The sequence below is a fragment of the Drosophila melanogaster genome, chromosome 2R (genome assembly GCF_000001215.4).
Source record: "Drosophila melanogaster chromosome 2R".
Lineage (NCBI taxonomy): Eukaryota > Metazoa > Arthropoda > Insecta > Diptera > Drosophilidae > Drosophila > Drosophila melanogaster.
In genome coordinates, this window is record NT_033778.4 from 22,546,857 (window position 1) to 22,572,791 (window position 25,935).

Here is a 25,935-nt window from a genome sequence, read left to right on the forward strand (position 1 = left end):
ACACACGCCCACACAGACGCAGAGTCGCACTCAAAGTAAACACGCTTACACCCACACACACAGACACAGCCACGAATCGAAAAGCCAAAATGGAGCGACAAAATAAAGTGAACCACATTCGCATTCAACTGGAGCGTCGATTGGGGATTGGGAAGACCGAAAAGCCGCAAAGAGCTAAAGAGCTGAGACGGTTGGGTAATCAGTCACTTGGCGGCAGGAACTAGTAACTAACTAGGAAAACTTAACTCAAGCAACTAGTATAACGAAGTACGAAAAGTAACTAGTTCGGTAATTAGTCAGTTTGACGGCTGGAATTAGTTGGATAGTGAATGGGTTTTAGTTTAGAATGCTCAGCAACTAGTTCGCTAATCAGTTGTGTTATCTAAACTAACTTAAGCGCTAATCAGTTAGTTGTACTAAATTTCCATTTAATCGTGAAATTCTGCTATCAATTTAAGAGTAAATTGTTATTTTATTTTGCAGACCGAGCAACGCAATTAGTATTATTATAAGGGTTTGTGCCCCAAAAAGTATGCAACAATTAGTACAAAATCTGTTTTCAGATCGGAAAGCTTAATTGAATAGAAATAAAGATATTTGCGAAACTTCTGTCAGTGCACAATAATAAATTTAATTAATCCGACAATTTGGCGTGCTAATATTTTCTATACCATGTTTACATTGCACGCCTAAATTACCAAATTTGGCGCTACTAAAAAAGTCAATTAAAATAGCATTCAAATTATTTATAATAATGCCATAATAAAACAAACGTAGATATACCTATTTCCATGCAAATCAGAGAGTTTTACTTATTTAGTGCTCTCTCGGCTAGACAAACAAAATTGATTGATTTTGTTTTGGTTTTCGGATAAAAGCGCACATACTTTTCTAATTGAATTGAATTCCAATTTGACCCCACACAACTGCACTCTGAATTAAGTTTTATTGCCTCAAATTCCTTCGATGACGGCAACCCTGAAAAACGAGGCGAAAAACTCGTGAAATCAAGTAAAAAGCGAGTGTTTGGCAAAAAAGAAAAAAAAAAACGCCAAAAACGGGGAAAAAACAGAAGCACAAACAATAAAAAAAAAAGTGATGAGGAAAAACAGTGGCAAAAAGAGAAGTGGGACAAGGCGAGGGGCAATGGGTCGGAGGTCGGGGGTCGTCACCTCTGGCAAGTAGGCGCTGCCAACTTCATGTAAACACTGCCGTAAAGAGAAGGAGGCGATGAAGATGCAGTGAAAGAGGGAACGGCGTCGAGGAGGGGCACTGAAGCAGACGCAAGCACTTGGAGGTCGTCATGCCAAGAGCGAATAACTCGTGGATGGAGTTCGCACAGAGATACAGTGAAACCTATGCAACACGAAAGCAAGTTGAGCTAAACCTAGTCTGCACAGAATAAAATGTGCAAGAAACTGAGGCCACGCTGAATATATAGCATAGACTATCTTTTTTTGTATCGCTAATAAGTTCAAGCCAGCTGTCCACTGTGGTTGGATTTAGACAAATGCGTAGCCTGTTTGCAATCGCAATGGCGCCGAGCTGAAAAGCGGAGCAAATAAGTAAACAGCAACACAGCCAAACAAACGCTCTCCAACATAGATTGCAATGTTTATTTATTTGGTCGATGGCAACACCAACAGTGCAACACGAATTTGCACAATGTGGGTACTTTGGGGGCCTAGAATGCGAATGTGTGGGGGAATGCACTCAGACACACTCAGAGACACAATAATCCACCTGGCAACAGCAAAAGCGGAAACAATGTAGGCGAAATAGCTAACGAAATTGAATTGTGCCCAAGAAGGGGTTGAATGTTTTAAGCCAAAATCTAATTCAGAGGCAGGAAGCATAAAGGTTTTAAGCAATTGACTTAGGGAAAGTCTCTGATGCAATTTATAGTACATATTCCGTTACAGGGTCATTAGTAGATGCAGCCCAAGTAGAGAAAAGATCCTATCACTTAAGGTGCAGTGATAACAAAAGTTAAGTAAACCTACACACATGAGCACTGGCGGCCAAACAAACAAATGATACTGGCCAAACAAATGGAAACAAACAAAAGAGCGAAAGGAAAGCAAGAGGAGTTGAAGCCAAATTAAATGTTAGTTCAGAACAGACGAAGTGTGAAATAATCACATTAACTAATGCACAAACAACTAGGGGAGGCCAAGGCAGCCAGCCAACCAAGGCGACCAGACAGACTAAAGCCGCAGGAGACTCTCCTTCGGAATGGTGCCCGTTGTCAGGGAAACCACCCACTCCACCACTCCAACCACACCAGCCACGCCAGCCACCTTTCACCCAACCGCCCACTCAGCCTCTTAAGTCATCACCATCGTCATCGTTGTTTGGCGCAAATGTAAAGAGTGAATTGCCGAGGCAAAAGCTGCCCAAATGCAAAGGCAGGCGACTCGAAGGAGAATTGTAATGCCTAATTAATGACCGCCACGTTTTCTTTGCTCCTTCGCCCATTCTGTGGAATTCAATTATACACTCTGCATCCGTCGGATCGTTGACAATCATCTGGTATTTTAGACACTATTTGGGTTAACCAGGCTGAACATACGGTAAGCAGTATCCACTGAGCTGTAAATACTTCAAGCCATTCGTATCTATAAGATATCATTTGCATGGCGAACATAACATACATACCTAAACCTGCCATCGATAGTATGTAATAATAAACATACATACATACCATATAGATTAACTACACAGCAACTGATAACACGATTATCTATCTATCAGAAGTGTCTGAAAGCAAGTATGCGAAGTATTGCATTTTAAGTTTTTGACTCAAATCAATAAAATATTCACATTACCTATGATAAAATATCCATTAGAGGCAGGTTCCCTAAACCCATCGTATCTGCCAATTAACCTTGGCAGTATCCCAAGTATACGATACTCTTGTTTAACTGCACTTTTTAATCTCCGTGTGGCAGTATTTACCAAAAATATGTGATTCCAGCCCAATCTACCAATCGAATCTTATCAGTTCTCCTACTCAAATATAGCTATGTTCGAACTGAATTACGGTTTTCCATGAGGTTCGGTGCCACTATCTACTGATCCGCATATGGACGACTCATATGCACGACCCACCGGCTGAGTGAGTCCCGAACAGTAACAATGGTAATTATTATGGTCGCCCCACTGGCCCCCACTTGAGGGCGCGGCTATGGGACTATCTAAACAATTTTATCATCAACTGGAGCAGCGAGAACAGTATTCAGTCTCTGTCTGGCATTCGAGCGCGTTGGAAGTGTCAGAGAGGATTGCAGCCAAAAGTAGCTTGTAGTGCGTATACATATATATAAGTACCATCGTTGAGATTAGGAAGCAATGGATTTGCGCGTGAGCTTTAGTGACAAGCTGAAACTGGGCGCCAAGTGAGTGCGAAATTCGAAGAGGAGGGCCGAGCCGATGAGTCATCATGACTGCTCTTCTCTTTCAGGATTATTGGCCATAAGGTGGTTCAGTACAAGCTGGGCACGGGTCAGACCAAGGAGCTGGCCACCAAATATGGCCAGCTGAAGGGTCAGCAGCGCAGGACACTCTACGATGGCGAACCCTACTACTCCTTCGAGGGCATTCCCTTTGCCCAGCCGCCCGTGGGTGAGCTGCGTTTTCGCGCACCCCAACCACCGAGCTCGTGGCAGGGCGTCAGGGATTGCACCTATGCCAGGGAGAAGCCTATGCAGAGGAACTCCATTACTAACGCTGCCGAAGGATCCGAGGATTGCCTCTACCTCAATGTCTACGCCAAGAGGCTCGAGTCCCCGAAACCACTGCCCGTAATGGTCTGGATATTCGGTGGGGGCTTTCAGGTAGGCGGTGCATCGCGGGAACTCTATGGACCGGATTACTTTATGAAGCACGATATCCTGCTGGTCACCATCAACTATCGGGTGGGTGTCCTGGGCTTCCTAAGTCTCAAGGACAAGGAGCTCAAGATACCTGGAAATGCGGGACTGAAGGACCAAATCCAAGCACTGCGTTGGGTCAAGGAGAACATAGCCAGTTTCAATGGCGATCCTGAGAGCATAACCGTATTCGGCGAATCAGCTGGCGGAGCATCCACGCACATCCTCATGCAAACGGAGCAGGCCAGAGGACTCTTCCACCGCGCCATCGTTCAATCTGGTTCAGCTTTGTGCGCCTGGGCGACGCAACCGGATCGAAAGTGGCCACAGAGATTGGGTAAGGAACTGGGCTATGCCGGCAATTTGGAGAGCGAGAAGGAACTGTTGGAGTTCTTCCAGCAAATTCCGGCCAGCAAGTTGGCCCAGTACTGCAATTCAATCGTAACGCAGGAGGAGCAGCGCGACTACGAGATCTTGGCCTTTGCCCCGGTTATCGAGCCATATGTTGGCGATGATTGCGTGATCCCAAAATCGCAGCAAGAGCAGCTGTCCAGCGCCTGGGGTAATTCCATTCCCATGATCATAGGCGGAACTTCGTTCGAAGGACTCTTCTCTTATCGCACCACCCTGGATGATCCGCTTTACATGCTGAGTGCCTTCGAGGCCATAATTCCCAAACAGGTTCGCGATGCCATCGACAAGGAGGAGCTGGCGGAGATGGTGAGGAGGCTGAAGAAGTCCTACTTTGACGATCCCGACCGGGCCAGCATGGAGCTCTACGAGTGCCTTCACATTCTGAGCATCAAGAACTTCTGGCACGATATCCATCGCACCTTGCTCGCTCGCCTGGCCTATGCCACCAACTTGCCCACGTATCTCTATCGATTCGATATGGATTCGCCACACTTTAATCACTATCGCATCTTGAAGTGCGGCAAAAAGGTGAGGGGTGTGTGCCATGCGGATGACATTTCCTACATGTTCTACGGCATACTCTCCAGTAAACTGGACAAGAATTCGCCCGAATACCGCACCATCGAGCGACTGGTGGGCATGTGGACATCTTTCGCCACCACCGGAGATCCCAACTGTGAGATAATCGCTCCCGTCAAGTGGGATCCACTGCGTCCGGGTGGCGTGGAAAACTGCCTTAACATTGCCGATGGCCTGGAGTTCATTCCGCTGCCGGAGAGCAAACAATTTGTGGTCTGGGATAGTTTTTACACCAGGGAAAGCCTCTACTAAGGAATTTGGAATATATGTACGTGTTTGGGAAATCTGTTGTTAGCTTTATGTGAAATTAATCTTCTGTGTTTTCATCTGTGAAACTTCAAGGGTCTCTATAACATTTACTAGCCTAATAAATACTTTCTCTTAGTTAAACTATGCAAAAATTGTATTGTATTTGCTACGCATGTCAGTGGAATTTAATCACCATTAAATCATTTATCATTTATTGATTTCATCTGCTTTAAGCGCAAGAGCATTTGTTTTTCTAAATTTTATTTCCTTTTTTTCGGCCGGAATTGATTTCGCAGCCCGTTTTAACTGGATCTAGTGTCTGGGTCGTGTTTGCGTTTCTTTTATTGACTTTTGGGCAAAATGCCAGGAAATTCTTGGGAGCCAAGAGAATTTCGCAGGTCATTGTTGTCAATCTTATAATTCCTGCGCCTTTGCGGTTCTCTTCTATTTTTCAGCCCATTTACGAGCTCATAAATTTATGAAATGTTTAAATAACAATTAAATTTCAAGGAATTTTGCAATTTTTTATGGCCATTCACAGGAACTGAAAACTGTTTTTGTGAATGCCACGACAAACATAAATTTGATTTATACTTTAAGGCAAGCTAATCAGTTTAATTAGCACTGGTGAAAAAAAATATATAAATATTGGTTTCTAACAAACGGAAATGAAATTTCCCATTCCGATATCTTTAATGTTTATTTCAAAACGAATTTTAATATGTCTCATAAAAGTTGTTAACAACAAAGCAATTCGCGCATAGGCCCATAGATACATTTCCCGATTTTAAAGGGTATCGTAATCGATTTGTTTATACAATTGTTTATAGCTTATCTAGATATAGTTTATGGCTTTAGTTATTTCGGTTCTGGCAGCGCGCCAGACCAACGGATCGATTGTGAATTTTCTTATTTCGTTCATTATTTGATTTTGTTTGGCTTCACTGGCGCTGCTTTAAATGCATACAATTTGAGCATAAATATTTAAATTGCTTTTCGCACTTTTCGCTGAATGGAAAATGTAGGGGGGGAGTGGCGGAAAATGGGGCGTTTGGTGCGTAGGCTCGTTTTGCTTTGGCCAGCTTTTCTGGCTGCCAGCCAACGGAGAGTTTCCATGGTTTACTGGGTTAAATTTAATTAATTTGTCTCGTCGCCCCGACCCAGTATGATTTTCCCAGTTTGATTATTTATTCATCCAGCATTTCCCTGAATAGGTTTGGTCATTGGACACTGGACGGCGTACAGTGGACACTGGACATGGCGCAACTCTCACGCTCCTCGCCGCATTGCAGCATTTGCCATTTTATTTGCCTTTATTTATTTATTTATTGTTTCGTGGGCATTCATTTTTGTGCTTTACTTTTTCCTGCGAAATTTACACAATTCCAATTAATGGCATTTAATTATTTATCCGGCATTTTACACATTGCATACCCCCAACAAAGGGGGCAGCGTCTCACCAGCTGTGAATTTTGCATTTTTATAGCATGTTGCAAATTTCTCGGCGCGGCTCTGAATTTAAAATTCAAATTGTTTTGGTTCCGTGCCGCGGGCAGGCGATTGCGGTGGGTGGTGATGGTTGATTGTGGGTGGCGATTGTGTGTGCACTCAAACTTAACAAATTAATTTCCATTTGCGTTTTTGGTTGCGTGTGAAACACGCGTATTTTATTAAAAGAAAAAAAAAGAAGCTGGCCCCAGAATTACATAAAATTAAGCTACTTGTGTTACTTTTGGGCTACAAACCTATGCCTCGATGAAAATCTACTTTATAAAACTTATAAAATGAATTTAAGTTATTTTAATGAATTCAGGCAACTTAAGTAAAAGTGTGTTTCAGAACCTTCAGTGCCAATCGTGAATCATTCGACGAATACTAAGAAGCACACTGATACCAACTTTCGTGCCCCAATCCCCAATCCTCAAGCCGCATGCTCCACCAAGCACTATCATCAATGAGTGCGAAACCAGGGCGATGTCTCAAATTTATAAATACATTTTCGCATTCAGAAATAAAATCGAAAGACAAATAAATAAGCGAAAAAGCGACAAAGAAAAAAAAAAAGAACGCGACAGCGAAATGCGAAACAAAACGAAAGAAGCGAAATAATCGCGGAAAGCTATTAAAATTTAATCAGAAACACAAGCGACCCTGCGGTCAAAATTCCCACAACATTCGCCGCCTTTACGAGCTGCTTCTGCTCCCCCCCCCCCCTCCAGTGACCCCGTCCCGATCACCAAACCACTGGTGTGTGGAGCGTCCGAGGATGATGATAATGCCCCCTTACGAGGGCAGCAAGGGGATGCTCTATGGAGTATATACACAAACATATATACATATATATATATGCGAGTGGATGCTGCGACGACGACGACGACGACGACCCCACTGATTAATCGTTCGCACAGTGGAGCGCCTTACTCCCGGGTCAATCTGCATGGCGCCAACATCATAATGATCATCGTTATGACCCCCATCCCCGCCATCATCAGCATCATCATCCTCATCCTCATCCGCACTGGATGCCGTGGCCATATTTTTGTTTATTTTGATTCGTGCGACGCGAAAAACTGAAACTGCTCTCGTAAATTTGTTTCGCCTCTTGTATTTCATTTTTTATTTTTTTTAGGTATTTGTTGCCAATGTTTGCTTTTGCATTTCCACTTCCTTTCTACGCAGCGTGTGCCCGCCCCACCTCGCCACGCCCCTTTCAACCAAACCATTTTTATTGAATTCCATTATTTATGCCACAGTGAACAATATTGAAATTTTCACAAAATATTTTGAAAAGCTCTGGTATGCACGTATGTATTTGCCAGCATCCATAAACATTTCTATTTGCATATTCATACATTTCATGGGCGTGTACATGGTACATACGAAGATAACCCAATGGAAAACCCCTGGGATGAGATGCGTGTCTGGGTTTCGGAGTCCACAGGACTTTAGTTTGACCATTTTGTTGAAAGCTTATAAAGTATATCTCAATCGCTGTTAACACAATAAGAGTGTGAAAACTAAATGAAGTATCTATGATTTTCAATACTTCATTTAGGTTTCATGCATCGCAAGTTAACAACCATCGAACTGCAACATCTTAAATTCCTTTAACTAGAATCACATCCCCACCCATTTAGAGGCGAAATATCAATTGGATATGGTTGGCCGCTGGCAACACCGGATGAATCTGCTCCATATGCATATATGCCAATGAGGAAGTCGAGTAGTATTTGCATTGCAAACTCACCTGGTGGACATTCCACTGCTGCATGAGGTCCTCGTAGCAGGGCAGACAGGCCTGGATCATGCCGCGGGGATCCTTGGGACGCGAACGTGCTGGCCGCGGATGCTGCTCGTTGAAGAGTGGAAAGTACGGCACGGATGGTCCGGGTCTGCCCGTTTCCCTGGGCTTCACGGTGCTCAGCTCGATGAGGCTGCCTCTGCGCTGCTCATCGCCGCACACGTAGCACACCTCGGTGATGGAGTTCTTATCCGGCATGGACAGGTCCAGTATACCTACCTCCGACTGCGGCTGACTTGGCTGAGAGACGGAGGATGCAGTGCTGCCAACATGCCGCGGTGCTGGCGGAGCACTGGAATTGGAGGAGTTCCGCAGATCGAGCACGGTGGCATTGTCATCTTCGAGCGTTGACGCAGCACGAGGGCCCAATGGACCGCTGCCAGGCGAGGGCAACGCACCGTAGGGATTGCCCTTGTAGTGAGCCGACTCCGTTGCTCCGCCGCCAGCATTTACCTGTTGCTGCAGCAGATGATAGGCAGCCGTCTGCTGCTGCAACTGTTGGTACTGGGCGGGATGATACGGCGCCTGGCCTTGATAGCCAACCGGCGGTGCCGGACTCAGCTTGAACTTTTGCTGCGCATAGCCGGCGGACTTCATGGCCGGTGGTTCGCTGGGCGGTCGTGATGTGGGCGAGGCCACGGGCATGTCCCGCGATTGCGGCCTGCTCAGGTATCTGTTGTGGTTGCTCGACGGCGTCGAATTCCTGGGATAAAATTCCCCACCACCACCCACGGCTGCAATGGGATTCGGCGAGGGTGAGGCATTCCTAGAGGTACTGTGGTGGTGGTGTGACGGCTGCTGCGGCGAGTAGTGGCGTGCCAGGGCGTAGGGATCTCCGTGCCCCTCCACCAGACCATTCTGGGTAAGATGCTCGGCACTCAGGCCCAGCACCTGGGCGGCGTACTCGCTTTGGGTGGCCACATCGGCACCTATGTAGCCCTTGCCGTCCACCCGCTTCATGTGGTAGATGCGCTGCAGCAGGGGCTTCTTCTGTCGCTCGTAGGCATCCCATTGCTCGTTCAAGGATCGAAAGCAAAGCATGCAGGCCCACACATACTCCTGGCCGGGCACCACACCAGGCACACCATTCGGTGGCTCGTGACGCTCCAGAAATGGGAAATACGACTCTGAAGGCCGTTCCGCATTGTGGCGAATCCTCAGGGGCTGCGGCTCAAAGCTGCCATGTCCGCCGCACACAAAGCATATGGTCATGGGCACATGATGGTTGTCGGGTGGTGCCGAGGCTCTGCCCGTTGACTTGGCGCCCGAATGGTAATGCTGAGCGGGATGCGCCTGATAGCCAAAGTGGTACTGCTCGCCCGGAGTCCGGGCGCTTCGATGGGCTGCCGCTCCGGGTGAGGGCATCAGCTCCACGGGCGGATAGGAGTGCCTGGTCGCTTGGGGTGTTCCAGGCGCCGAGGCCGGTGAGGTCGGGTTCGGCGTGGTTGCTGGCTCGGATTGCTGGCTGCCACCGCGAAGTTCATTTTTGATGTACGCCTTCGCCTTTTCCATAGTACTAGCAGCTGTAATAGGAAGGAAGAGTATAATCATTTTTTGAGAATGTAAAGACTTTAAGTTCACTTAAAAAGGCTTTTAATGTTATGTTCAGACTTCTATAAAAGCAAAATGATTGACCCTTAATTCCTTCGAATTTCTGGGAGACCCGCCTCCAGTTGGTGATTGAAAATTGGATGCTCGTTAATCGAGCGATTGCCGCTGGTGATAGCCTATTTGAGCTGGGGTTCCGCGATAACCCGCATCGCTCTGCGATCATGATCTCTGAGCCCAGTGGGCATCAATGTGGGAAGTGTATATTTTTGCTTCGATGGAAGCAGAAAGAGGAGAAGGAGAAGGAGGAGGAGGAGGGTAAGGATGTGTGATTTGCATGTTAAAGTGATGCGACGATTTGTCGGACGTTGCTTCTTGTTTCTGACTTGCCGTGATTTTATTTGATTCGATTTACTCCGCCGCTCGCATTTGTTTTCATTAATGTGTATGTAAATTTCAGACATGTGACGCAAGTCGGCCACTCGAAAGATCAGCGGAGTATATATGTACATATGTACATAGAGGCCTGATAACGAGCGGAATGGAAAGAAGGAAAAATCGGCGGGGGGGAGGAAAGCCGCGCGATTTACGAACTTTTTTGCACTTCGGAGTTCCAGATATATCCGGTCGGACGCCTGGCTAAATATATCGGCTATTTGCTTATGGCACGGACCAGATTCGAATGGTGCTAATTCGCTTTATCAAGTACATACTATACTATACCGTAGTATACTATAGTATAGATTCGCTAAACAATTTTGTGCTGCCCTCGTTTAGCGATTCCCATCATGATGGCAGATGGCAACAACAGTTAAGCAGAGTGTGCTATTTTGCAACTGGATTGTTTTTTAATCCAAATTATGTAATCATAATGTTTACCCCACTAATTAAATGTTTTATTATTTATTTACAAATAAATAATTTGCCAGCAGTAATTTCGAGTGGCCATAATAAAGTTGCATAATGTAAACAACAAAGGCATGCAAAACGGAAGTTTTTCTACTCGTATTGCAATTATTTTTAATTTATTTATGCGCATTATATTGATTTTTTTTTTACTCGGTTGCAAATGCAGCAGGGCCATGCAATTGTTTTTGTGGGAAAATGCAGTTTGGAGCGCTCATATTTTGTATTTTACCCTCATTTTTCCTGGTGCCAGCTTTTAAGAGTTGTTAGCCGAGTTTTTGTTTGTTTTCCAGTGTGTTGGGCACACAGTTGTGGCTAAAACAATTGTAGTATTTGGCTTACTATGTTAACTTTAGCTGAATAAGTTGAACATTATATATTATATTATCTAAGCACATTATACGTTTTCTTATAGATGTTATGAGAATAAATATTATTATTATAATTATTGGGAAGCCTGTCCTATTGAACTGACCTCAAGTGTGTTTTCCCGAGTTTTCCCAGTGCCTGCACTTGAACATTGTTGCTTTTGTTGCCGCCCACCTGCGCCTGTTTTTCCTCCCCGTGCAGTTGTTTTTAAAAGTTTTTTGTTTTTCCCCCCAGCTGCCTGAAGGAACATTTTTATGGCCCCCATGTCCTTGCTTTTGTTTTTTTTTTTTTTTTTGAGGGCGTGGCAGCAGCCCGAGAACAAGTGAAATAGAAAACGCAGCGAACCAGTTTTTAAAGTTTTCCCCCAAATGCGGAAAATGCCCAGCTTTAACCATTGAACTCCCGCTTATCATCGATGTTCTTGCCAGTATTTTTTTGTATTTTTTTTCGCCTTTTCTATTCCATAGTTATAGTTATAGCTGTGGCGGAAGTTGCATACAATAACAATAACAAAACGAGTGCAGGAACATTGGAAAAGTTTTCGAAGGAGGGTGGGTGGTGGTGGTGTTGGTTGGGGCAAGAAAAAGTTGCGTTGTTCGGAAAAGTTTTTAGCGTAGTTTGAAATTCTTTTCGTTCGCTCTCCTCTCGATTATATGTCGAGTTCTTTTCTGCGAGTTTCTGCTGTAGAGTTGAGAGCTGGCAAAAGTGAGTTAAGGTGCTTAAGTTTTGCCGTCTTTATTGTTCGTCGCTTTTTTTTATCTATCCTAGTATTTCTGTGCCAGTTTTTCAGCCAAGGAAAAGCGAGCGCCGCGGGAAGTAAACTGCATTAAAGGGGCCAAAAATGGGGAACAAAATTAGTAATAAATCCAGCAGTGAAATATGAAATCGCAGCGAGCCAAGAAGCACGCTGTGCATATTGCAACGGATGCACATAATTCACATTTCCGCAACTTTTGGCTGGCCTTTGACGCAATTGGAGTTACCAGGGAAATTGAATTTTTTAAATTTGCATCGGGCAAACAAACAAGATGGAAAGCGGAAACAGCGCTAACAAAAGCAAGAACATAAATCCTGCCCGAGATGCAAAAACAAAAACACGGCAAAATGACAGAGAAAATGGAATTTATTAAATAGCATTCCGCGCAATAAACTCTTGCAGCAAAAAAAAAAAAAAAAACGAGCACAGCAACAAAAATCCACACACACACACACACACACACACACACACACACACGATCGCATAATCAAATAAAACAACTTGGACATGCAATTTTATGGCAGGACGTCGTTTTCCTTTTGGGCACCCTTCTCCTCGATTCCATTTCAGTGGCCCCCAGTTCAACGTAAACAGACGCAAAAACAATGGGGAACGAGTATAAAATGGTATATGTACGAATCGGAATTAAGAATACCCTATCGGATACGCACAGTATCAATCATCTATGGATGTGCGATGAATCGAAATATACAAGGAATAAGGAACATCTTATGGAGATCAAAAAACCGAATGGTTTTAAAATGCTTAAAAGCATGCAACATTTGGAGTTTGAAATCAAATAAGTTCATATATGTTTTATGTTTTTATTTAGAGTATTTCACCATTTTAACGAAGTTATAAGCCCTATTGCTAGGGTATTCAAAAATGGGATTAAGCCGAGAGGAGAATCGCAAAAAGACCGCTCAACATTTTTTCCATTAAGGGCGCCCAAAAAATAAAAAAATAAAAAAAACCGGACAGCTAAGAGGGGCTCAGGGATTTGCGGAGCTGGCCATCAGCGCATTCAGGTTTTTGGGACCTGCTGGACACAAATTAAACCAAGTGAAGCCAAATAAAAAGGTTAAATTAATAACCGTAGTCGCTCTTTAAAGTTCAAGCCAAATGCTATCTGTATGTATGTGTGTGTGTGTGTGTGTGTGTGAGTGCCTGTGCGAAATGCATATTTGAATATTGCATAAATCATCGCTTTTATTTCGATTTTTGTTTTATTCGCCATGCGGTTTGCTTTTGTTTTCTGCAAAAGCGCCTCATTAAATTACCATTTTAATGATTATTTAATTCCATCAGTTGGACAAATATAATAATTGAATATATATTTTATATATTATCTTTGCAGCCCAATAAGTTGTCAATGATAATATCTTAGGATTCTGCAATTACGTTCGATGGCAAACTTCAGCATTTGTATTTAAAATCTCATAAATTATTAAAGACTTTTAAATTTTATCTACATATGATGTAAGGTAGATTCTATTGAGATTTTCCGTATCAAAACCTAATATTTTGAGTAGCATTTTGTAAATGCCGTAAAAAACGTCTTACTTTCGTCATGCCTTCACTTAAAAAGCGTCAATATCAGTATCATTCAGATTTGCTGTACAGCACTTGAAATTCCTCGATTGCTAGGAATTGTGCAATCTTTTATTGCATTTTTTTAGAAATAGTTAGGTCGCGGCGGATATTTGTGATGGAAACCACACGAAACCAAACTGTCTGGTCTGAATTGATTTAAATTAATTGAATTTTAAAGCGAACCGGTAATCGGCAACCGGTTTCAACCGATTCAAGGCGAACCGTCCAATTGAGCAAACGGTATTTGAATGTTTTAACTGATTGATGTCAGTCGATATGGCCTGATTGTTCCGATACTGACCTGTGCTCCGGGTGCTTCGGCCTATTCCAGTTGACTCCGATTAATCCAACTCATGTGCCTGTTTTTGTGGCGGAATTATTGGGCGGAAGAGGGGATTTACGGGAATTAAAGCCGATTTGGGCGGATCGAAGGGACTTAACTTCGGGGCAAACACATTTGGTTTCAGGCACTTGTCTAGACTTTCCTCGGCGTTTCTCGGTGTTTCTTTCGGTTATCACACTCTTTATTCTAAATTTCTTCACTTGCTTTTGAAGCTATTAAGAGCACTAGTGGATTTTCAAATTTTGAATTGAGCATTCACGGTATTCTTCATGGTTTTCTTATAAGTTTCACTTTACCCATGTTAAGCTGGTAAAAATAGGGTTTCGATTTTATGTTTCAGTTGTGGCTGAACAATCTAGAAAGAATTTCAAAATTTTCGGTCACTATTACAGGTTTAAAATAAGAAAATGAATTTCGCGCAAGTTAGATTTTATTTTATTCTTATGTGTTTCAAACTTATAGTTGTGTTTATAAACTTTATCACATCGCTTTTAACAATTTCAAATTTTAATGGGCTAAATTTGATGCTTATCACTCTTAATTTCTGCCAGTGCATTTTGATCGCATTGTAAACATTTTTACAGAAACAAGAACAACAAATTGCGTTTCATTGCCACAGTGGTGGTCTCTGCGCCGTCGTCGGCAGCGACGTCGACGTCGGCTGCGAAAGGCGACACCATTTCACCGGCGACTATTAGCAGCAAGTGCGAGAGAAACGGACGATGGCGATCGCACAATTCCACACAACACACACACACACACATACGCATAGGCTGCAACTGTTGCAGCAGCCAAAACAACAACAAGACGGCTAAAAAGCGAGTGTTTTTTTTCGATTTTTTCGCGCTGCGACCTTGGAACCGTTAGCTTTTCAAGCTGAACTCTTGGACTGTTAAGTTGGCTGCCTTTTTAACACCTTAATAGCGCTTATCCAATTGTTTGCCTTTTGCTTTTGTTGCTTGTTGCTGCCGTCGCTGCTCTGCCGCTGTCGCTGCTGCTGCACTGCCTCTGCCGGCGTCAGCTGCTCGCCTGCGTGTGTGTGCGTGTGTCCGTGTGAGTTTCCGTTTGTTTTGTGTTGGGCCTTTTATTTTGTCGTGTTTTTTGTGCCCACCGTGCAATTGCAATATTTACGGATTATTCGCGGACCGTTGAGCGATATATGTGCGGTTTTTTGCGCGGAGTTGGATCGGCGGAGACGACGGAACAGCGATATATAATTGCAGCAGTTGCAAGAAGAAGAGCCAACCAGCAGTGGCTGCCAGTGTGTGCACACTGCGCAGCAGAATTGCCACCTGGCCGGCGGTGTTGCCACATCGCTGGATTTCGTGCTGCGATTGTCTGGAGTGTAAGAAGAAGAGCAGTGGATCAGCTGTTGCTCACAAGCGGCTCAAATTGAGTTATGTGCTAACGCGTTCGTGGAAGATTTGGGCGCGCAATTCAAAAATGTAACATAACGGGATTTAAAGATTTCAATTTAAATAAACTTTGAATCTATAATAATCTATTGTTCGAATTAAGCGTCGAAGTAAAGTTTTCAAATAGTATACTTTGCGTCACAACTCAACCCAAAATCAGAACATTGTAACAGAAATAATTAGGTCTGAAAATGAACTCAATAGTGATTTTTATTCTGCACTTTTTCTTGGGTAAGCAATTAACATATGTATAAAATAAATTCTACTAATGAATTTTCCCTGCCGGCTTAGGAATCACACTCGGAACAGCTATTCCCAACGAAATAAGTGTGAAAATGGCAGTGCCAAATAATTCTGTTACTATGAAAACCGAAGAGTTCCTGCTGCAAAACGAAAATATTCCCTTTGGTCTTCAGAGTATTCCGCATTACTTAAAACATCTCATTACAAATGTGGACAGGGATATCCCGGGAAAGAGAAAACCGAAGATTACTCAGTACTTCAAGCTGAGTCCAGAAATGGATAATTTGCAGATGATGCGGTTTCTTATCGAGACCTTTGGCAGATTCATTGGACTCATTACATAGGCGTAGTATGTTCTTTTTTGATATATTTTCCAGCTGTGAGAAGAATTCCAACGCGCTCATAAATAAGAAAATGAAAGGAGAAGACGATGAGGTTTTGATGATTTCAAATGAGAGGAACTTGATGAGATTTTTTGGTCAAGAGCATTTATTTCGAATTCAGTTTTGCAACGAGGCCAAAGGAGAAAAGAAATGAAGTATTAAAACTGATAAATGATAGAAGAATTCGTTAAGGAAGAACAAAGAAATATGCCACAGAAAGCTTTCAACTAAAGACGGCAAGAAACGAAGATTTGCTTTCCAAATAATAAACAACAGATAACAAGGTACATTTAAGGTTTTTTCATTGGTTTCTTTTATATGTATATATATATATATATATATTTATATATATATATAGATCTATGTATATATAGTATAACATTGTTAACATTTACTATTGACTATGTAATATCCGCTGCAGAGATACTTTTCGTGTTTCGTGTTCTGTTTCAGTTTCGGTTTATGTTTTTCTGTTTGATTTGCAGGTACTTAGTACTACTTTGCTCCTTGGGTTTGCGATTATTGTACGCTTGTCCTATATATACACACGCTATAACATATAGTTTTTTAATAGGTATCCATGGTTAGATATATGAGAATTTGGGGGGCTTCTTATATAGGTTCCTTTGGGTAGGGTGGAATACTAAAGAGTTTAGGCGTTAATAAATACATCTCGAGTTTTAGTTGGTAAAATTGCTAACATTTAGTAAGTAACTATGTTGTACATTCAAGGGCTACATCGTATAAGGTATCGCTGATCTATAACGATCGTAAATATATCTATGTGTATACAGTATACAGTGTGTATATGAATATGAAACAATCTGCAGTTATAGATTCTAGGCATAGGCTATGCAGTGAAGTCTTAGACGAGTTTAAATAGCACTTTCTCGAAGTTCGTACATCTATAAATAGTAAATATATGTATATATATATATATATTAGGTATATATATATATCGTGTATATGGCTACTCTGTAGATTAGAGTTACAGCTAGAGTTAGAGTTAAAGTTTCAGTTGCTTATGTCGCTAGAATACTTGAGTAAAGATAGAGCTAAGATTGTTTGAAAGACTGACTACGCCGCTTCGAATCGATTTCAAACCCACGTTGCACGTGACATGTTGCACGTTGCACGTGGCATGTTGCACGCTGCCAGTTGCTTGCTTGCCTCGTCGGTTTGTTCCCCTTTTAGGTTGTGGTCATAGAGCACTAGTGAATCATGTTGGTTCTCAGACAATCGGCACGCACACCCATTCCATCAGCCGGAACAGCAGCGAGCACAACCAATTCTAGGCGGCCGTCGTAACCTTCGGCTGTCCGCCAGGTCCGGTTGCTCCTGCTCCTGCTCCTGCTCCCACTGCCATGCCGCCAACTCCCACTCCTGCATCTGCGCCCGCCTCGAGGGATGCGGGTGCCGCCGAGATCTCGTCCAGCTGCTGTTGGAGCAGCTGCTCCTCCACCTGGCCGTCGCCCATGATGCTGCTGCTGCTGGTGGTTGTGGCGCCGCTGCCGGTTTGGCTGGTGCGCAGCTCCGGCGGCAGATAGATTTTGACCACGCTGGTGATCTTCACCCGACAGTTGGGACAGTTGCTGCATCTGCAAGACAGGATTAAGGAAGTTAGTAAGGATTCAATGGGAGCACAAGGCTGCAGAGACAACTCACCGTGCAGCGCACTGGGCGCAGGCGATGACGTGACAGCACGGATTGAACACTGTGTTGATGGCGCGGTCCATGCAGATCTTGCACTGCATGGCCTCCGAGATGCGCGTGTCCACGCAACGCTCAATCGCCGCCTCACGCGCCTCCTTCTCGCGTATGGCCAAATCTATCTTGCCGGCCATGGAGCCGCCGGCACCAGTCGTCAGGGCCATGGCCCATGGGCTGACGCCCGGCTCGCCGACGGCAGAGGCGCCCAATCCTCCAGCGACAGCAGAGCATCCCTCGGCTCCCTCCGCCACCAGATCGCCGCCCCGCTCGTGGAGAGTCCTCCTCGCCTGGTCGTGCACCTCGCGACACGTGTGCTGAATGTCGAAGACATAGCGCTTGCCCAGCTCCGTATTCTCCATGAACATGGAGGCGATGGTGCCCTTGAGATCCCGGGTAAACTGATTGGTCACCACTCCGCGCACCTTGTCGCACACGTAGAAGGCGTGGCGCTCCGTGATGGAGCGGTACAGGCCCGCGGCGATCGGCTGCTTGGGCAGCTTGATCTCCAGCTCCTTGCGATCGTTGTGGTCATCCACGTACTCCAACTTGAAAGTGCGACGCAGCGACTTGGCCGCAGCGATGGCGCCAAAGGGGATGCTAAACGAAAAGAGACACAAATCCATTAGTTTTGAAAAACTTAATTGAAAAGAAGAAAAAAGGAAGTCGATTGGATTTATAAGCTCTATGCATTTACAAGGCACTTTCAAATCAAATGGTAACTGCGCATTTGGTTATTAATCATTAAGGTTTATAGCGCATAAAGTGAGTTCTATTAAAAATGTTACCTTTGACGCTAATTTTGCGCTACATTAACTTGAAGCCAAAATCATTTCGAAAGATATTGCCAAGAAGCGACTATAAAAATGCCATTGAATTATTCAGGTTAATGTATCATCCATCTACTTATAAGAATGTTGTTTTCGTTTTGAGCAACTTTTTTAAGGCCTCTCACCTTGACTTTTGTTTATGAATACGAAATTACTCAATTTGGTTTTAGTAAAAATATGAATTAGGTAAGTTAGAAGTGCGATTAGCTATTAGAAAACTCTATGATTCTATCTTTCTTTAAGCTCATAGTTGTGGTAAAAGTGCCTTGTGAGTTTTCTACTTCCGGTTATAGAAAGTTTGATCGTATCCTTGGTGTCCTGCAACTCACCTCTGTTTCTCGCCCCCCCGGCAGACGGTGATGCCATGGGCGCCCACCGCAATGTCGCAGCGCGTGGCACTCTCGTTGGTGGTCACGCCGCTAAAGAGCTCCTCGCCGTAGCCTTCGAGATCCTGGATGGACTTGAGCAGCCAGTACTTGGCCGTCTTGAGGCTCATCTGCAGCTTGGCCAGCTTGCCGTGCTCCACGGCTATTTGGCGCAGATAGTCCGCCGGTGGCTCACCCTCGCAGCTCGGCTGCATGAAGTACTCCTCGTAGACGCGGAGCGGATTGCTGGCCAGTCGCTCGTCCAGGCCCGTCTGGCTGCTGCTGTTGCTGGGGCTGCTCGAGCTGCTGTTCGAGTGGGTTTGCGAGCAGGCGGATGTGGAGGCGGATGCAGATGCTGAGGCGGATGCAGATGCTGAGGCGGATGCGGATGGCGAGGGCTGGAGACTGCAGCTGGTGGTGCTTGCCGCTGGCAGCGTACAGACCTCGATGTGCTCCATGGACTTCTGCTTGGACAGGCGGCGCTTCTTGAAGCTCAGCACATGCTCCTTCTCCTTGCGCTGCTGCTCCAACCTATGCTGCTGCGCCTGCTGCTGTTGCTGCTGCTGCTGTTGCGCCAACTCCCGCCTCATTCGCATCGGGCAGTCGGCCTTCAGCGACGACTCATTGAATCGCAGACCATCCGCCTGGCAGAGCAGCGCCGCCAACTTGGCCGCTCCACTCCAGTCCGGCGCAGTGAGCCGTCCCTCGAGCAGATCCCGCCTGGCCTGCATGTAGAACAAATTACGCACGCTCTCCTGCAGGATGAAGTGCACCGGCACCCAGAACTTGACCCGCAGCGCCAGCATCAGCTGGATGCCGCTGCCGCTGCTGCCACTGTCGCCGGATAGCCGATTGCGCAGATTGATCCACTGGCGCGTCTGCGACTCCTTCTGGTTGGGCGTCCAGTGCTCCAGGCCGAAGTACTCCATCTCGCAGATGATGTTCATTGCGCGACAGACCTGCAAGCAAAGGATATGGGTGGTTAGTCATGTTGCCATTGCAAGGATGTTTATGAGCTGTACAACTTGGGATATATCTATGTATAATGTAGGTCAGTTGGGCACTTTTCTACTCATTGTCTGAGCTAAATGACTTTCCATTGTCTCGCAACTGCGGCGAATTAAAGCTTAATCTAAATGTTTTTCAATCTATTCTGGATCAGCGACTTATCAATTCAGCTTGACAGAGCCTGTCAGCGACACGCGGCCTGAACCAGCAGAGCCCGAGCCAAAAGCATGTCCTGTGTGGCATGACTATCTGCCAACATTTCGCCATGACAGCGGCAACATCCGCAGCAGCAGCAGCAACAACTGCCAGTGGCAAGTGGATGGATTGGGAAATGTGGGTGGGTGACTGCGCATGTGGCTGTAAAGTGGGTTTGACTGGCGGCAATCGCCTTACTGATGCCGTGGTTTTCAGAAATATTTGCTTATGCAACGAGCATGTCATCATTTCGAATGGAACGAGCTCAAATGCTGGCAGCGCATCTCTTGGCAAAACAACATCCTTATGTGCTCCATAATAATGCCACTGACGATGACGATGTTGGTTGCTTGTCCGTCGTTTGTTGGCCACACAACACCACACTTTGCCAGCCAATGCCAATGCCAATACCAATACCAATTGCAATTCCCCAATGCCCCAAAGGCAAGTTGCATTCGCTGTCGCCGATGAAATGAAATTTGCAAACCTCAAAACAAAAGAAGACGAAAAGCCCGTATTTTGTGAACATCCGACTTTAAATACACCCCCCCAAATTCCCCCAAGTATATACACATTCTCGCTCCTGCAGCACTTTGCATAATGAGGTATCCGCATTTCCGAGTGTCTGCGTTAGCCAAGGCAACAAGTTGCTCACGCATCAACGCCTTCGCACATTTTTACGCTTTTCCCCCATTTCCAATTAGGCGAAACCGCATGAAAGGAAAAAAAAAACACGCGGGAAAATGCGGTAGGGATGTTTAAACTTATGAGTAAGAATTATTAGCCATTACAGTGAAATTTGAGTCAATTTGTTATGTTTTTCGCTTCTGTTGTTTGGCCAGCTTGGTGTTCATTAGGGTTTACAAATTACCATGTTTTTGGTGTTTAAGTTAAGCTAAGAGTGAAGATTATTATGGCATACTTCGAGGCGCTTTCCTTTTCATTTTTTAGATCATTCTTTCCGGGGACCTATTGCTCTGTGCTCAAAGTGCTGCCTTGGCAATGAAGTGTCCTGGAAGCCCTGCAAGTTTCGCCTTGAGCAAAGGACATCCTCTCATTGAAACTGGATTCGCAGAGCGAAGCCACTCGAAGAACACGTTGGACTAATTAAGACGACAGATGCTGGCGGCAGTTGCGGTTTGCACTGCTCCAGCGGCTTCAAGTCGAACGCAATTAATTAATCAAGTGCGCAGATCAATTTACATGCCACTCGATTCGGGGGGGCAGAAGGCGTGGCAGCTTAGCAACGGTTGCCAGACAACCGACCAAGAATTCGATGTTCAGCCCTGGGAACGGAAGCCGAAGCCCTTGGATTCGTGGCACAAATGGGGGAATCCGTGAAATGGATGGATGGCACTGAACACTGAAAGTGAGGTCTTGAGTTGGGCAATGTGGTGGGTTGCCATTGACAGCCGCCAAAGAGCGAATCTAATGAAGCCTCTCGAGAGCTTTTCCTTTTGCCCGGCGTAATAGCACAAATCTCGTGCCACGCATTTTCCGCAGAATCAGAATTTGGATAATCAGCGGGTGGGTGGCAAGTAAAATGCCAGATGGCGCATAAATGCGTATGCCTTTTCAATTAGATTTCGAAATATTCAGAAATATTTAAGCATTTCTCAGGGTCGTTGTACGCATAAAGTTTTCAAACAACTGTGTGCTCCGTAAATAAACAAATAACTCTGGAGCGAGAAATTGATTTGGTTTTCGAGCCCATGTTCCGTCTCTTTAAAATCAATAAACAAAAGCCTATTATTGTTGAACAATGTAGCTTATGCAAGCAAACAGCACGTTATTTTCGTTATTAGGCGCGCAATGTTGCAACTATTTGGTTTTTGCAACTAATTCGAAAATCGACTGATTTTTAGGGGGCAAAATCAGACACATCTAGTAGTAACTATGTAGCTACACTTTATTCTAACCAGTTTCCTATAGCCACAAATAATTCACGCAGCACATTCAATTCAACAAGTTGTGCTCACCGATATAATTCAGTAGACTTTTTCGATTTATTTCGGGGTTGGAGAGCAAAACGTGGCAACAGGCGGAATAGAAGCGCAAACATTCATTCACCGCAGAAAATGACAAAAAAAAAAGAAAAAAAAATCAGACGAAAATACACCAGCTGAAATACAGAAAATCGTCGCTGTCAAGTGCAAAGTCCACTTTTGTGGATTTCGCTAAAATTAAATGAAACACGAAAGCGAATCGCCGCCGCCTGCTAAATGCGAAACGTGAACTTACTTTCAGCCCCACAATGGCAAATAAACCGCGAAGCCGAGCTCCAAGCTCCAAGCTCCACTAATTCTGACATAACCGATACTTTCGTAATTCCCATACAAATTTGCGAGTCTCCCCCGCAGCAGAAAAAGTGACAAAAGTACCCTTCTTGATTGTATGCCATAATGCATTTCGTAATATCGCGAACAAGGTACATATGTATATGTATGTATTCATTATGGGTTATTTGCTGACCATATTGGGGTTTTTACTATGGCTCGTAAAATCACTGACCAAAATTACGCCCATATTTGCACGTGCTTTTATTTCAGTTTTTTATGATGAGTCTTGGGATAGGTTTACATTTTCGCATCGAGCAATTTAATGGGGAAACTGCAGTTGCATTGAGACTATTAATAGTTATTTGTACTAAATTAAGGGGGTCATTTCGAGGCATTTGTTTATTATTTGGCTAATTCTTAGATCTCTACTATGAATAAGAACCAATAATGGTTTAAAATTTGTTTGTTTTTTCGGTAGTTAAACAACATTTCTTAATGAGCACGTGTAGAGTGAATCTACACCTGTTCTCTACTTTACCTCCGCTTAAGAGCGTCTCAAGAGCGCACTTAAGGGAGTGCTCCAAAGGTAAACAATGTGGAGCCGAAAGTGCATGTGGAAGATGGAGAGCGCGAGAGTTAAAAGAGTACGTTGCGCTCTCTTCTTCTCGGTACAGACACCATCTGTAAGCACGCGGGGCGTGGAGTGCGGCCGAGGGGGGCTCTTCGTGGGGGGAGACTATGACTGGCTGGGAGCAGAAAACCCGACCAAATTGGACTTTGGACCCGAGTCTTCGAAATGCCAATTGGACTTTGGACTGGCACTCGCCTAGTGAGTGTTGTTTTGTTGTCTTGTTGCTTTTGCTTTGTTGCTGTGCTGTTATTTGTTGTGTGCTCTCCGTTGTTTATAATTTGCGAGTATTCGTGTGCATACATATATGTATGTGTGTTTGTATCAGCGATCGCCGTGTATTTTTCGTCTTTGCTTGGTTTAATGGCCAGCCGAAACCGAAACTGTAACTGTAATGGAAACTGAAGCTCATGACGTCAGTGGAGCGCCGACTTTTGTACTTTGAACCCCCCTGTGCGAGCAGAGAGAAATGCAAGAAGTAAAGAGAAGGAGAGTGCAGCTGATAATTAAATGCAATTCGAGGAGCACACGTGCAAAAGAGAGAAACGCGGGGGCGTCAGTGAGAGCGTGATCAAGGCAGTGCTGATTTCATCTTCTTCGCTCGAGCGAGATAAACAAAGGCAGTTGGAGATTCGAATCCATAAACGGTCTTTTTGCGCTCTATTTTGCAGGTCATGTGCTTATCGAGTGATCACCACACCCCCAACCGTCCGCAGCCCCCTCACCAACCCATCACCCACCGATGACAGATGAGTCTCATGAGAAGAATAAGTGAGGGGAAAATGGGCGGCAGCAGCTGCACCTATCGATGCACATGAAAAAAATTAGGTAGTTGAATTGTAATATCAATGAGCTTATCATCATTGATTTGCAATCGAGATAATTTGAAGAATTTCATAATATTGTTAAATAAAAGTCAAATTTTAAAAGATACAATTCCATTTCATCAGTAGCTTTTTCTTCCTGTCCATGGGAACTAAAGTGCACTGAAACAGGTTCGATGCATGGAAATTGGCCATAAATTGCACTTAATTACCTATGCACCGCGGCAAGGGTCGTGAATGGTGGGTGGGGGAGGAGGATGCGAATCACGTGCCCGCCATGTGCGCCACCTTATAAGTCGGACCTGTCTGTAGCAGCTGTAGCACCGCCCGCTCCCCGCCCCCTCTTGCGCCTTCTTTTAATTGCTGACGTGAGAAGCGGCCGAATGGCAGAATTTATCTGACAAATTGCGAAAATGGAAATATACACCCGGTATGCGGAGCACACGAAATATGGAAAGCGAAAAGCGACAGCGAGTGCAAATTAATTGAGGGAAAGTCTGGACCACCGGGCGCAGCAATTATCGCAGGCTAAAGATCGAAATGTCAAGGTGCGAAAACGTTTGAGCCACTGATGCAACCTGGTTGGTTTCATTTCGACTTGAACAGAATGTGGTGACGAAGCACGCCACTGGTAAGGTAGCAAAAGCTTGGTATTTCCAATCGATTTGTCATCAAGCTATCTAAATATTTGCCAAATGGCAATATTAGCTTGCTAATGTCTCTCAATTTGTAGCTAAGAATAATAATATGATAGGGTTGGTTTTGCTTAACTGATACTACTAGCTCACAATGAACTAGTTTTATGTTCTCTGTATGACCTACAAGTACCTTTCCCTTAATCATCAAAACAGCACTTACAATCGAGCTCACATTACTCAGCAAATTTCGACTGGCAAAAAGATGAGCAAATGTTGTAATAGCGATAATCTCGACGTCTAATTAGTAATGCAAACTATCAACAAGTGTTTCGGTTTCAACCTTCAGGAGCAACCTTCGGCACTTCGATACTTTGTGATTGCGCCCTATTATTGAATTTCCCTTTCAATGCGGCAGCGAAATCGCATAGGAGAAGCGCCGCTTTTTTTTGTTACTAATCGGAATGTTTTTACTTATGTACATATGCCCAATCTATATAATCAGGCCCCCTGGCATTTTGCTTTTCCGTTCAATATAAATCCGATTGGAATGAAAATAAAACGCCACTTAGTTCTTAGCATTAGAATGTAAGCACGTGTGTGCCGTCTCTCTCGCTCCCGTTCTCTGTTCGCTGGCAAGTGAAAGAGATGGAGAGCGAATGCATTTCATTTCTGTAGCAGTGCAGTTGCAGCTACGTCGACGGCGGCAGCGGCAGCGACCGACTGAACATTGGACTTTGATCGTTGGCCATAAATTTTATAGCAAAAACGAAACAAATGCTAGAAGAAACTAAAAGCTAAAAACAAGAAACAACAAAAGTGCTGCATTCAAAGTGCACACTAAAAATGCAATAGGAACAAGAAGGCAGCGAAGAATGGGAAGAACAATTGCATCGGACGGAACGAATGGTTTAATGCCATTTCATAAGTGCAATTAAAAAGCTAATCGAAATGGTGGAGTAGCATGTCCTCGGAGCTGAATGTTTCTGCTTTTGAAATGGCACCCAGAAAAAGTGCTATAAAAATGAACTATTAATTGTGCTCAGCAATTGTGGAAATGCAGACGCGCTTCGTCACTATGTGGAATGTCGTCTACAGTGATATATGTAATCGTAATGATAATAGTTTTCTGAAACTATCTTTCATTAAACTACAGCTGAAATAAAAGAAATCGTACTCAGTACACATGCTGAATATTTTACGAAGAAACCCCTTATTATTTCCAGTGCATCGCTTGTCCTTGCAGTGATCTCATATATCGCGAACTCCCTAAGTGAAAGCCGGTCGTTTTGCTCTGCCTCCTCAACTGTTGACACATCTTTTGGAGTCGAGTAAAAGCCAAGTTTATGGAGCCAGCGCCATAAAACTCTCATCCTCATCCCCCGGCTTGCGGCTCGTGCTCCTTTTTTTTTTTGGCAATGATATGGGTGGCCTCAATTCGCTGAGTGATCCAGCGGGGCTGTCTTGCTGCATTATTAATGAAAATGCTGTT

At 44.4% G+C, this 25,935-nt stretch overlaps 4 protein-coding genes across 8 annotated transcripts in view; 2 read left to right on the top strand and 2 right to left on the bottom strand.

The window, feature by feature from the left end:
* The window catches only part of px (plexus), a 67,769-nt gene extending 52,560 nt beyond the window's left edge, over nucleotides 1-15,209 (bottom strand). For 3 of the 4 annotated variants that reach the window (NM_001382123.1, NM_001382124.1, NM_166535.2), the window contains exons 1-3: nucleotides 15,063-15,209; nucleotides 13,890-14,286; nucleotides 8,362-9,938 (exon numbers count right to left, since the gene is read on the bottom strand). In NM_001382123.1, coding sequence (NP_001369111.1) covers nucleotides 8,362-9,927 — 1,566 coding nt within the window. In that variant the 5' untranslated portion in view covers nucleotides 9,928-9,938; nucleotides 13,890-14,286; nucleotides 15,063-15,209. Of the gene's footprint in view, nucleotides 1-8,361; nucleotides 9,939-13,889; nucleotides 14,287-15,042 lie in introns of all 4 variants that reach the window. The other variant, NM_001274207.1, reaches the window with a different exon arrangement.
* Nucleotides 3,238-5,257, top strand: gas (gasoline). Its single transcript, NM_137834.3, has 2 exons — nucleotides 3,238-3,398; nucleotides 3,464-5,257. The coding sequence occupies exons 1-2, from the start codon at nucleotides 3,352-3,354 to the stop codon at nucleotides 5,115-5,117; spliced, it is 1,701 nt and encodes a 566-aa protein (NP_611678.1). The 5' UTR covers nucleotides 3,238-3,351; the 3' UTR covers nucleotides 5,118-5,257.
* Nucleotides 15,210-15,450: 241 nt separating the features above from the next.
* On the top strand, nucleotides 15,451-16,275 carry CG11362 (uncharacterized protein). The gene is made up of 2 exons (NM_137835.2): nucleotides 15,451-15,577; nucleotides 15,638-16,275. Exons 1-2 carry the CDS (start codon nucleotides 15,538-15,540, stop codon nucleotides 15,931-15,933), a joined length of 336 nt encoding a protein of 111 aa, NP_611679.1. The 5' UTR covers nucleotides 15,451-15,537; the 3' UTR covers nucleotides 15,934-16,275.
* A 20-nt stretch (nucleotides 16,276-16,295) lies between these two features.
* Nucleotides 16,296-25,935, bottom strand: part of dnr1 (defense repressor 1) — a 29,813-nt gene continuing 20,173 nt past the window's right edge. The window contains exons 2-4 of one of the 2 annotated variants that reach the window (NM_001274208.2): nucleotides 18,839-19,833; nucleotides 17,638-18,279; nucleotides 16,296-17,570 (exon numbers count right to left, since the gene is read on the bottom strand). In NM_001274208.2, coding sequence (NP_001261137.1) covers nucleotides 17,204-17,570; nucleotides 17,638-18,279; nucleotides 18,839-19,833 — 2,004 coding nt within the window. In that variant the 3' untranslated portion in view covers nucleotides 16,296-17,203. The remainder of the gene's footprint in view (nucleotides 17,571-17,637; nucleotides 18,280-18,838; nucleotides 19,834-25,935) is intronic. The other variant, NM_137836.3, reaches the window with a different exon arrangement.

Bases quoted from the DNA above. Each gene is read 5' to 3' on its own strand.
- gas (NM_137834.3), top strand. From the start codon at position 3,352: ATGGATTTGCGCGTGAGCTTTAGTGACAAGCTGAAACTGGGCGCCAA. The intron at 3,399-3,463 runs GTGAGTGCGAAA...CTTCTCTTTCAG, and splicing joins AAGCTGAAACTGGGCGCCAA to GATTATTGGCCATAAGGTGG.
- CG11362 (NM_137835.2), top strand. From the start codon at position 15,538: ATGAACTCAATAGTGATTTTTATTCTGCACTTTTTCTTGG. The intron at 15,578-15,637 runs GTAAGCAATTAA...CTGCCGGCTTAG, and splicing joins TATTCTGCACTTTTTCTTGG to GAATCACACTCGGAACAGCT.